The 13,135-nt window shown below is 49.9% G+C and overlaps 1 protein-coding gene across 1 annotated transcript; it reads right to left on the bottom strand.

Annotated features, from left to right (window-relative positions):
• Positions 1-11,046: 11,046 nt before the first annotated feature.
• LOC125555406 (O-Glycosyl hydrolases family 17 protein) lies at positions 11,047-12,904 on the bottom strand. The gene is made up of 2 exons (XM_048718374.2): positions 12,399-12,904; positions 11,047-12,310 (listed from the first exon to the last, which is right to left on the bottom strand). The coding sequence occupies exons 1-2, from the start codon at positions 12,722-12,724 to the stop codon at positions 11,170-11,172; spliced, it is 1,467 nt and encodes a 488-aa protein (XP_048574331.1). The 5' UTR covers positions 12,725-12,904; the 3' UTR covers positions 11,047-11,169.
• Between the last annotated feature and the right edge of the window lie 231 nt (positions 12,905-13,135).

The following is a 13,135-nucleotide window of genomic DNA, read 5'->3' as shown; positions in this document are numbered from 1 at the left end:
GCGGGATGCAAAATGCAAGATATGACAGGAAATGCATGAACCTGGCCTCAACATGTAATTCCAAGGGTGCCACTGGATAGAGGGGATGAAATCGCTTGAAAACGATATAAAGATCATTGGAAACGGAGTTACGGTTTGGAAATGGCAAGCGTTTTAAGATATGACACCGGTCTGTGATTTAGAGCAAGTAGGCATCTAAGTGCAACGAAATGAACATGCAGTAGCCACCAAACAGGACAACAAAATACATGGCAGGGATGCCCACAAGATGCTTAACAAAAGACTAGCACTGAGCCACGGCCAATTCATCCATTATGAGGTTCAAACAAGCATGGCAAAAACGCAAATGCAAAACAGATTCCAGACTTAGTGAAATTAACACTAGTTTGAAATTTCAGATCACGAAGCCCTCTTCGGAGCAGCAAAACAACATGATACATGACCTGAACATGACAAGTAAGAACATGGCATGGAGCTACTCAACAAGCTTAACAAAATACCCAAAGTGACCTGGGGCCAAAAGGGTTCACAAAATATATTAACGGGCACACGAACATAGCTAAAACACAATCAGTTTTCAGACTTAGTGAAAACTGAGACATGCTGAAATATAACTCACGAAGGCATGTAAACGAGCTCGATGCACTCACCATGGTGCAAGTCACAGAAAGGCAAGCATACATCCATTAAGAAGGCACAAAATACAAGCTATACATCGCAAGAACAATGGCATAGCATGCTCGGATCAACTACAACAACGCCGGCAAAATCGCAAACGAGTTGACGATCTGCCCGGATTCACCACGAAGCAAAAGTAGATCTCGATTGGCTCAAGCTATGGTGCTCCATAATTGCAAACAAAGACATGATTGGATAGATCATAACATGATTAACAAAAGTCTCTTACTGATCATGCTCAAAAGAGGCACGGATCATTAGAAAACAAGCTGAGCATATGGCATCATGAACTAAAATATCCCAGACTTAGAGAAAACAACTAAGTCCCTGAAAACAGATTTTCCGGGTGCCTCTCTTTGCGAGCTTGCACAAGTCACCACTCACATCCTAAAAATGCATGGGTTGCACCTCTAGAAAGAATACAAAATGCTTAACAAAACATATGAAGGACTCACAGGCATAGCATGCACACAATAATCATGGCAAAAATGACAAAAGTCTAAGATGAACTAGCAGATCTGACAATTAACTCACGAAGCCTCCTTCTAACAGCATTTTGGGCATCAAGATGAGCTCAAATGAAAATGATGCAATGGGATGAAATGATGTACTCGTCGAGGCGAAGATTTTGATATATCATACGTCCAAAACGGAGCTACGGCTGCGGAGTTATCACTGGTCAAAGATTGCATAAAAAATTAGGGTACGGGGGAGAGAGTCAACCCTCTAATTTTCAGATCTGGATTTGCACGCGGTTCGAGGAACGCCGGAGTTCGCACTGTAGCAGCTCGTCAGACTTGGAGCTCTTGGTGGCCGGACTTGCCGGACGGAGGAGGAGGACGACGAGGGGAGGACCGGAAGCCGGGGCGGCGGCGCCGGCTCGTGGAGGCGGCGGCGGTGGCCCGCCATGGTGCGGACGGCGAGGCGAGGCAGCCGGCGGCCGGGGCGGCGTGCGGCGAGGTCCGGCCGGCTCCGGGCGGTGGAGCGGGGCGGCGCCGGCGGCCGGAGAGGGAGGAGATGGCGGCGCGGGTGGCGAGGCGGCTCGGCCCGGAACGCGGAGGCGGGGGCCGGCCTCGGGCCGAACGGGCCGGCGGTTGGGAGGCGCGGGGATGTGGTCCGCTCGCCACGTGGCGGCCCCTGGCTGGTTGCGGCGCTGCGTCCGGTCGGATCGGACGTGTCCGGCCGGCGCGGTGGATCTTTTTTTTTGGACTAGGGTTTCGACGGGGAAGAAGATCCGAATATGGAGGGGGTATAAATAGGCATAAGTGGAGCTAGGGGAGTCCAAATGAGGTGCGGTTTTCGGCCACGCGATCGTGATCAAACGCTCTAGGACATGGAGCAGAGTTTGGTGGGTTTTGGGCCAAATTGGAGGGGTGTTGGTCTGCAACACACACAAGGCCTTTTCGGTCCCTCGGTGAACCGTTGGAGTATCAAACGAAGTCCAAATGATACGAAACTTGACAGGAGGTCTACCGGTAGTAAACCAAGGCTGCTTGGCAAGTCTCGGTCCAATCCAGAAATGTTTAATCCCCACACACGAAAGAAAGCTAGAAATGGCCACCGGAGGAGAACGAAGCGCCGGAATGCAAAACGGACAACGGGGAAAATGCTCGAATGCATGAGATGAACATGTATGCGAATGCAATGCACATGATGACATGATATGAGATGCATGAAAACAAAAACAACACACAGAGACAAAGACCCGAACCCGAGAAATAAGTATGACTTAACGCCGGAAACGGCAAGAGTTGGAGTACAAATAGGGAAAGTTACATCCGGGGTGTTACACCAGACCATCCCTCTACTCACCCACACCCCCTGTTATCCTGCGGCGACGGCAGCCTCACACCGCAGCGAACCAGTGAACCCTCGTACTCCTCTACGCGTGGGCATCCACTGCCGCGTCTTCCCCGGTTCCGCGTCGCCCCCTTCCTAGGTCTCGCCGTCGTCCATCGCCCTGGTGCTCTCGGCGCGGCGTGGTCAACGTGGTCAAGAAACGGCTTCCATCGGACGTGGACTATACGTGCAGAGGCTGACAGCTGGGTCCACGATGGCAGCAACGAAGTGCCTCCTTATTACACGGAAAATAATGATTCCTCCACCTGACAGTAGGGACCCACCGGACAGGCCACCGTATTTCGCAAGAAAAACGTTTCCCCCCTGACTGCTGGGACCCACCGGACGGGCCACCGTATTGCGCGAAAATAACGTTCCCCCCGCTGTCAGCTCGGACCCACCGGAAGTGCCTCCTTATTACGCACAAAAAATGAATACTCCCCTGCTGGTTGGGACCCACCTTGGTGGGAGGCTGACTTGTGCGCCTACTAAGTTGACGGGGATGGAGTGCTTTGTCAACTTAGTCAATATGAACGATTCTAGCTCCAGTGATCGTACGATGTCCATCCAACGACCGTAGTGCTTCTTCAACCTCTGGTCTTGTTGCTCCAGCCGCCCAAAGCAGCGCCGGTCTTGCCGCATGCTCCTGCCTCCCCTGGCCGACTATGCTGCCACGGAGGCCTCACCTCCCCCTACTATTCCCACCGCTGGCCAGGCCATCCCTCTACTCACCCACACCCCCTCTTATTCTGCAGCGACGACAGCCTCACACCGCAGCGAACCAGTGAACCCTCGTACTCCTCTACGCGTAGGCATCCACTGCCGCGTCTTCCCCGGCTCCGCATCGTCCCCTTCCTAGGCCTCGCCGTCGTCCACCGCCCTGGTGCTCTCGGCGCGGCGTGGTCAACGTGGTCAAGGAACGGCTTCCATCGGACGTGGACTGTACGTGGAGAGGCTGATAGCTGGGTCCACGGCCGCAGCAAGGAAGTGCCTCCTTATTACGCACAAAATAATTATTCCTCCACCTGACAGCGGGGACCCACCGGACAGGCCACCATGTTTCACGAAAAAATGTTTTCCCTTGACTGCTGGGACCCACCAGCTACATCTTCGCACGCAAGGAAGTGCGTCCGGGTAAAAAAATGATTCGCCTCCCTGACTGCTGGGACCCACCAGCTACATCTTCGCACGCAAGGAAGTGCCTGACAGTCGGGACCCACCTGGTCGAAGCGTACGTAGCGTTGTCATTCTGGTCACGAACATGTACGTACATACTGGTCGATGTAGAGGCGCGCACGTGTCGTAATAGAGGCGCGCACGTAGCATGTACACGTACGTACAGCGGCCAGTGTGCAAGAAAAAAAATACGGCCACGTACGTACATACGGGCAGGGTCTCGAACGCCTACTCGCGCATACGTACGGCCAGGGCTCGTGTACATGGCTGGGTCGGAACGGGGAAACAGCGTTGTCGTCGTGTTCATGGGGAGCCAACCGGCTGGGTCAGAACGGAATGCGTCATCGTGTTCATCGGGAGGGCTTGGACGGAATAGCCGATGGAAACGAGGCCTGACGTACCGTAGAATGGAGGAAACAGCCTTGTGTTCGACCGGCCACGTTCGAAACGGGATCCTGTTCATCTGGAGGGGTCTGGCGTACCGCAAAACGGAGGAAACAGACCTCCTACGGTCGAAACGGGGGTCCTGTTGATCGGGAGGGGTGTGGCGTACCGCAAAACGGAGGAAACAGACTTGTGTTGGAGCGCTACGGTCGAAACGGGGGTCATGTTGGCGTGCCGCAGAACGGGACTCCAGGGGATACTGTTCATCTCCACCGTCGACCCCCTCCAGCCTCCACGGGCTACTGTTCATCCACCCTCGACCTCCTCCAGCCTCCACCTGCGACTGTTCATCCATGGGCTCCTGTTCATCCAGCCTCCACCGCGCGCTACTCCATCGGCTACTGTTCAACCAGCCCTCTCCACGGGCTCCTGTTCAACCACCCATCCACGGGCTCCTGTTCATCCAGCCCTCCACCGTCTACTGTTCATCCAGCCCTCCACGGGGTGGTCCTGTTCATCCTGCCCTTCACGGGGTCCTGTTCATCCAGCCCCAACCGGCTCGATCGATCGGGGTCCTGTTCATCCAGAGGCAACACCACGAGGTCCTGTTCATCCACCCCCACCGGGAACTGTTCATCCAAACCCTCCAGCAACGCTCACTGTTCATCCAGAGGCAGTATCGATCGGCTTCAGTTAGCAGTAGTAGCGAAGGAATCGCTCGATCTGGTTCAGTTAACAGCCATCGATCGATCGCTCGGGTTCAGTAACGCGTAGCCTGCAGTGCAATCGCTCGGGTTCAGTTAGAGCCCAATGCCTCGCTCGGGTTCAGTTAGAGCCCAACGCCTCGCACCCACGCACGTGCGTGTACGAGAGAAACGCGCATCGCTCAGCCCCGACCACCCACCGTAACCGGGAACACCCCGATATTTTCCTCGCCCTCGCTTCTACGACGGTTTTTTCCGTCATGGACGGCCCAAAGAATGTCATGCAGCTGCGTCTCCGGCCCGCCCAGGACGAAAAACTCATTTTCTGTCATGATTTTTTGTCATAGAAGTAGGACCCCATCACATCTATGATGATACCGGGTTTTGTCACAACTATCGTCACAGAAGTGTCATAAGTATAACAGAAAAAATTTCGTTCGGCCCAAAATGTCACGGATGTTTTTTTTTTGTAGTGATAGTGTGGTGCTATTTGGTCTGTTCTTGATGAATTTGGACCAAATAGTTCTGGATGAATCTAATGATGTCCTTCTGGAGGTATGTTCTTACCAAGGTCCGTGTTGCTCCCTCTTAGTTTTCACAGTTGCCCTACTCATGTTTTTCATTAAACTGGAATGTACAACTTAACTTGATAGGTGCTGCAGCATCTGTGTTTTAGTACCGTGTTGTGCCAGTAGTTTTTTTTCGAGAAAACACAAAAGACCTTTGTGTTTCATTTCATTGAAAAGGAAGGAGTTTGGGTTACAATCCTCCTAGGAGGCAATCATACAATGCAAAAGGGTGAAATCAGTGTACATCGGTCTGGTGTGTGAGAGCACGAAGCCCCAGCGCTCCGGCTCTGGCCCAGAGGGCCGCTTCCTCCTTGATCTTGGTCATCAGTGCAGCAATTGAGGGGCTGGCTCTCTCGAAGACACAATCATTCCGGTGTTTCCAAATCATCCAGGGTATGAGCAGGGTCGCGGAGGCGAGGCCCTTGCACATGGGCTTTGGCGTGAACCTGTGCAAACATTGCAAGTTGCTAAACATGTTGGAGTTATGTTAACCCTTTATTGACTGAAATCGGTTGCTCTTTACAATGCACGAGTATAGTTCCATTATTTGTGTGCTGCCATATACTACATGTCAAAGTACATGTACTACCCAGCTAAAGTGTATTGATATATAATACTTGAAGTTGACAATCTACAATACTTGAAGTTGACAAATAGTTGCACACAAGGTTCAGGAACACTCTTGCGGCGTTTTTAAACGCCGCTTAAGTGGTATGGACAAAGTCAACGGTGAGAGCAAAAAAACAGGAATCAATATACATTTGAGACTGCCCAAGGCAAAAAGCTACTCCGTAGGTGTTAACAAAACTACGATAAAAGGCATCCGTTGTCTCATGTAGCATAACTAGCCATGTTTTCCTTGTCAATACCTTTCTTAAATTTAAGACCATGGGAGCTCAATTTTTGCTTTTTTGGTAGTGATGTAAACGCTCTTATATTTTTTTACGGAGGGAGTCCGCTTAATAATTTCTTGTTCCAGCCCCACCATGCATCCTATTTTATCCTGCAGGGAAGAAAAGCTTTGAGCCTGTTAAAGTGTATGTACTAGTTAAACCTGCTGTCCTTGAGTTGGTGGTAATCGATCACGTTATCCTAATTTTCTAGTTCAGTTTGTTTGAACTTTGCAGATCAAAAAGCATGCTAGCTAGCTAGCACCCCTTTGATCAAAAAGTTGAGCCCGGCCGGCCGAGTATGATCAAAAAGTTGATGCAAATTAAAGCTCAAGGACGGACGAATCGAATTGTCGTAGGGTATTACATACAGAGACCGTTGAACTACTCAGTGCTGGCTACAATATAATGTATGTTGAGAATGGAATGGAATAAAAGCAGCAATCCTGTGCTTATACAAGCTTCTCACTCTGTTATTTTTTTTCCTTTTCCAACGAAATCATCATCAGAACAAAAAGGGACCTGAGAAATTAAGCACAACCATACGTAGCATATAAGAGTATCACACACAAACAAACCTAGTGTTGTTGTAAGCATTTGATCATGCATGACGCGGATCAGGGGAGGATGCAACCATACCATACCATATGTTGTTGCAAGCATTTGATCATACTCCAGCGCAGGGCGGACGCATATAAATCAGGGGAGGAGGCAGTTGGCGGTGATGGCGGGGTAGAAGCACATGCCGAATGTAGGAGCGTACACGAAGATGCTGGCGTGGCACTTCCAGGCGAAATGCCCAACGCATGGCAGTAGTTCGTCGCTGATCTCTACGCCGATGCAGTGGTCCTCCTTCTTGGCCTCCTTGTCTTTGGCCAAGCACTTGTCCTGCAGGACGGCACCGAGGAAGCATGGCTGGAAGGTAGACTCCCCGGTGACGGTGTTGATGGCGAAGCACGTCAGTGCGGCGTTGGCGACGCAGGCCGTCTTTGCACTCTTGGTGCTTACGCCGACACATAGTTTGTCCTCTGCCAGCGCCGGTGCCAGCGCCGGTGCCGGTGCCGGTGTGGCGGAGACGCCGGCGCCGCATATGAGCACTAGGACAAGGAGGGACTGGAAGCTTGGTTGGTTTCTTCTTCTTCTTCTTCTTCTTTTTTCTTTAGGGGAGGGAGGAGGAATCGAGCTTGGTTTCTTTCTTTCTTTCTTGGGTTGATGAAGAGACTTAGCTTCAGATCCCCATATTTATAGTTGGGCTAATCATCCATGGAAATTTAGATTTCTCGTTTTTTTTACGTCAGCACACAATGCAAGCCCAACCTAGTACTGAACAGAATCTCATAGCTTAGATTCTAGCGAAAGCGACACAATATGCACAAGGCCATAGTTTAGATTTTGGTGAGAGCGACATTAGGTACCAGATCCAAAGCGGTGAATTGAATTGAATGAAGAAAAAGAAAACATCATAATCCATCCTAGAAAGAAAGTACATATAGTACTGAAATAAAAGTATGTTGGCCTCCTTATATTTCATGGCAAAAATACTCGGCCAACTTGAAAAACACTCTGCAAAGACCAGAAACTCATGTGGCTCTTCAAGACCTTCTAGATTAGTTCGACTTGTCTGGGCTTGATATGTTTGTGTTCATTCGCCCAAATGTTCCTACAAAAATCATCAGGGAATCGGCGACCAATAGCAGATGGATTCTCAAAAGAGAAACATGCACCCAAACTCAATGTGGTGTATTTCGACTCAAAAACAAAAAATATTATGTGATCAACAACTCCTTAGATGAAGTAGAAACATTTACAATCTACAGCACGAAAGATATCTCCCAAAAAGCACTTTGACTTTGACTGCACCTCTCACAGACACAGCAACATGGCAGACAATTTCATCGCCATGAGCCAAACCACAAGTACAGATATGAAAAGAGACCCCAGGAATGAAGCATTTCATCGCCATGCACTGAATGAAGGTCACATGCTAACCTATACTATGGCTGAGGACCACCCTACCTTGCCCCCACAAAGAGACCACCATACCAGATTTATCCACATGCCGATAACGAGCTAAAAATGAAGAGAAAAACCATACCGGATTAATCCACATGCCGGTAACGAGCTAAAAATGAAGAGAAAAAAACATAATATACATGCTAGCTGAAAACATTAAAAAAAACTGCGACGTGATTACTTAGGTGGTGCCAAACTATATCACCAACGGGCAACATTTAACTACACTAGTTATGTCTGGAGTACTGTTATAGTAGTAAAGTTCACAACAAAGAAGAGGATCCACGCTTCACTCATGTCGGTAACCAATAAATTAGGGATTTTCCCTCTTTTTCCTGGACAGCTCAGATCATCAGACGGTGTAGAACTGTTGGATGGCCTCTCTGTCGAGACCATTGAGTTTGACGACAGACTCCACTTGCCCTTTGAGCGTATGAAGCTCCCTCAACCTGTAGCAACCATGACACTGTAGTTAGTTTCACAATCTTTGTCGACAAAGACAACTATTTATGTCACGATTGATCGACAAAACAAAAGCTGAAACAGAGGGTACGTGTCTAAGGCCGATATAACGTCACAATCCTACAAGTATATTATCATCAAACAGAGGAGAGGAGGCTTTCCCTTTTCCTCCTGGCTGGCTAGATTCCAAGCTCAACCCGGCCCAACCAACGTACACACGTACTCATCACACTTGTCCATCTATCCATCGTTTTTCTTTCTAACTTGCATCTTCCCTCTCAACAACCAACCACTTTGGTTTGGTACTAGTGATTTGGTTGGGGCCTGTCATTGCTGGCCTCTTGAGAGGAAATTACGCGCGCATTTCTTTTTCTCAAAGAAAAAAAAGAGAAAAAAAATGGCCTTACTTGAACATGATCTATTCTAAAAAAACCCTCATCTTCATCTTAAATTTTTTTAAAAATTTCTCGTATCACGTGAACATCACATCCATCTCAAAAAGAAAGAAAAAACCCTAAAAAACTTTACGCAGAAAAAAAAATCTCACTTTCATCTACCAAAAAAAATGTCAAATAAAAATATGAACACCACATCCATCTCCAAAAGAAAAAGAAAAAGCCTAAAAACTTTTCTCAAAAAGAAAAAGAAAATTGCCACTTCCAAAAATAATCTCTAAAAAAACTTTTCTCAAAAATAAAGTCTCACTTCCACCTTTCAAAAATAATCTCAAAAAGAAAATCCAACAGTTTCTCACCGCGGCCAACCAGCATGCACCACGTGGCCATGCAGGCTGGCCGCCATTCTCCCACACGATTAATGTGTGTGATATGAATACGCTTTCCTTTCTTCCCTTTATAAATCCAATAAAAGTTGATTTTTTTTTGGATAAAGGATGCTTTTGTTAACTTATAATGTAGCATCAAGAAGATACAAAAGTGAACTTACGGTTAAGTTTCAAGACTGAAAAGATTTGGAAGGCGCGCGCAAAGCTTAAGGCTACTCATAGTGGGGAGTATCATATATTAGTATTATACATATGATAGAGTAGTATCATAGATTATCATTTAATAGATTATCATAGCATAGTATCGTATAGTACTAGTAGTGCATAGTATTATAGAGTACTACTCCCTCCGTTTAGGTGTGTAAGTCATCTTACGTTGTGCACCGCGACCAAGGCGGAGAGGAAAACGAGAAAACTTAATGTCTTTTTGCTAATTAATAACATTGCATGCAATGAACTAACCACTGCATGTCATGTTTGATAGTCTCAAGTGATTGAAAGCATGCACGGCCCACATCTCTTATTGGTTGATATGTCACAAAACAAGAAACGAGGAGAGAGTTAATGTACCGTGCCTAAGTGTTTTGAGATTATTTGGTTTTCGTAAGGTGACTTACACACCTAGACGGAGGGAGTATCATAGATTATCTTATTTATTGTCATGCATGACACAAAGTAGCATATCATTTAATATGATAGGGTATTGACCTATGTTACTCTAACCTTCATTTTCTTTGCCACACCAACGTATTTGCTATTCCCAAATACATGATAATAGCTAAGATACCACCACTATGACTAGCCTAAATGTAGGTTATTTTTCTCGCTCGTGCTTCGTGTACACATTCTTACCGCCCATAATAATCTAGCCAGGAATCCGCATCGGCCATGCTGCCCCCGATTTTGACCAACTGAATAACCATCCCTTCCGACTGTTATATTTTGTGTTTCATGTATATTCGTATTGTGGCCCACTTCCTAGTTATGTATAGTTGATGTTAATACCTATCTTGTAATTATATATACGTGCACCGGCACCCCATCAATACATCGATTATTGTATTGCCAACTTGTCCGTCTACACCCACCAACACCCACGGCTCAGAACACACTCCCACTTAAAAATCGAGCCCACCCAACACTAATTCTCTTCACACTACTCCAGGGTGTGACTGAGTCAAAATCGAGGGACACAATCCAAAATCAACGATCCCAATATTGGATGCGAGGCCTTTAAAATTATGATGCATGGTGATATAGAAGATGTGTTCCTGATTTTCTTCCCCCATAATACAATACGACAACAAGGCAAAGCTGAAAGATTGAATGGACTTTTTACACAACTCCTTGCATTTTCTATGTTCCATATTATATTATTATTAGTCGGAGGAGGATGTAGCTAGGATCTTTGTGCCACACTCCTGATCCGATGCTCTGAACGTCGTTGAACTACATATTTATCTACAAATATACAATTCTAATCCTTGCCGATCGATCAGGGAGCTTGATTGACAGCCGATATACGTATAAAGAAGAAGAAGAAGAAAAGAATGAAAGAATTGTTTGATCCTTCCTCTCCAGCTCTAGCTAGGCTAGCCAGTTGTTGAGGTGGTGAGCACGCGCGCGTGTCCTCATCAATGTCAATGTCAGAGGGAGGGAGGGAGGGAGGGTCAGAGTGCGACGATGGCGAGCAATGCGAGCACGGCGACGACGGCGCCCCACGCGGCGGCGGCCCTGGCGGCGCCGGAGTCGTCCTGGTGGGTGAGGTCGTGCCGGCCGGTGTCGATCATGATCTTGAAGCGGCAGGTCCCCCGCGACGGGTCGGTGGTGGTGACCACGGAGAGGTTGTTGAAGCCGCAGGAGCCCTTCTGCTGGCTGGCGGACTGGAAGAACTGGTTGAAGGCGTAGGAGACGTTGCCCCGGACGTCGAGGCCGCCGCAGGAGGAGCCGGGGCTGAGGCTGGTGCAGTCGGCGTACTGGCACGCGTACCCGACGGCGCCGACGATGGCCGGGTCGGTGGGGCTGGCGTCGGGGCGGAGCACGCACCACTGCTTGGAGAGGTACCTGACGCCCTTGGCCGGCACGATGCCCTTGCCGCCGGCGAGGCGGAGCGCGTACTTGGGCGAGCCGTCGTAGTTGAAGACGCCCCAGTGGCGCTCGAAGTTGCCGGGGTCGACGCTCTTGGCGTCCTCGTCCAGCAGCGCGAACACGTAGACGTCGGGCATCTGGGGCCGACGCGGGGTGCCCTTGCCGGCGACGATGCGGTCGAAGAGGCCCTGGTTGAACTTCTGCGCTCCGGCGGCGTTGGCGTTGGCGTCGCCGTCGGTGGGCCATCCGATCTCGCCCACCACGACGGTGATGTTCCCGAGGCCGTGCTTCTCGAGCGCGGCGACGAGGGTGTCGTAGTTGGCGTCGAAGACGTTGGTGTAGAGCACGTTGCCGTCCTGCACGCTGGCCTGGGAGGGGGGCGCGCCGGGGGCCGGGAAGAAGGCGTAGTCGCGCGGGAAGTTGGCGTCGGCGTCCATGGAGAGGAAGGGGTAGATGTTGATGGCCAGCACGCCGCCGCTGTCGAGCAGGAAGCGAACGAGGCTGGTCATGAGGGTCGTGATGTCCGGGCGGAAGTCGCCCGAGGAGGGGCGGCCGTCGAGCGACTCGTAGACGTCGGCGTTGAGGGGCACGGTGACGCGCACCTGGCGGGCCAGGCCGGCCTTGACGAGCGCCGCCTGCACGTTGCGCACCGCCGGGAGCGTGGCCGCCTCGAACTGGCCCTTGTACGACTTGAGGAACGGCTCGTTGCCAACGGCCACGAACCTTCATCGATCGTTCGTCCATGTCCATCAGTTTGATTTCTCTTCCTCGTTTGATGAATGAAAAAGAAGAAGAGATAATATATACTCACCGGATGTCGACGCCGTAGTCGGAGACGTAGTGGGAGACGTTGCGCTGCACCCACTGCTCGGCGGCGGCGACGTCCCGGGCGACGGTGGCGAGGAGCTCGTTGGGGAGGCCGAGCATGACCTGGATGCCGGAGTGGCCCAGCGCCTTGAGCGCGGCCGGGTCGGCCTCGAAGAGCTTCACCTTGTCGAAGCCGTTGTCCTTGAGCAGCTGCACGGTGACGTCGCCGGGGAGCGGGTGCAGCGCGCGCGTGCCCCAGTTGGCCGCCAGCGCGTCCGCCCTGAACGCCAGAGCGAGCAGCCACAGCAGCAGCAGCGCCGACCACCCCATAACGATGGATCGATTCGATCGATATACTATTACCAGCTAGCTAGATGCCCGTTGTATATACTCCTATGTACTACGTGTGAGTTGGTCGTAGTGTTGTTGCAGCCAGGGATACATATATATTGGGAGGTGAGGTGAGGTGAATGGGAAATCCATCCATCCAAACTTGTCCTTGCTTGCTTGCTAGTATAGTTGATGGTTGCATGGGGAGTAAGTTTGGATTTGGGTTGCAGACTGGAGAAAGATAAGCATATACAAATTGTATTGTGGGGGCATCGCATTGCATTGCATTGCATCGGTTGAGAGGCAAAGAAGAAGATGCCAAGAAGAAAGACGAAGGAAGGATGGACAAGTGTAGCAACCAAGGGCAAAAGGGAGGGAGGTAGCTGACCTAGGAAGGAAGGAAAAGGGCAT

The sequence above is a fragment of the Triticum urartu genome, chromosome 5A (genome assembly GCF_056163025.1).
Source record: "Triticum urartu cultivar PI428250 chromosome 5A, HENAU_Tu73, whole genome shotgun sequence".
NCBI classification, from domain to species: Eukaryota; Viridiplantae; Streptophyta; class Magnoliopsida; order Poales; family Poaceae; genus Triticum; species Triticum urartu.
Note: the sequence above shows the minus strand (reverse complement) of the source record. Positions and strands in the feature narration are given on the sequence as shown.

Excerpts from the sequence above, each read along its gene's own strand:
- LOC125555406 (XM_048718374.2), bottom strand. The coding sequence starts at position 12,724 with ATGGGGTGGTCGGCGCTGCTGCTGCTGTGGCTGCTCGCTCTGGCGTTC. Across the intron at positions 12,311-12,398 it reads GACTACGGCGTCGACATCCG|GTTCGTGGCCGTTGGCAACG; the intron begins GTGAGTATATAT and ends CGATCGATGAAG.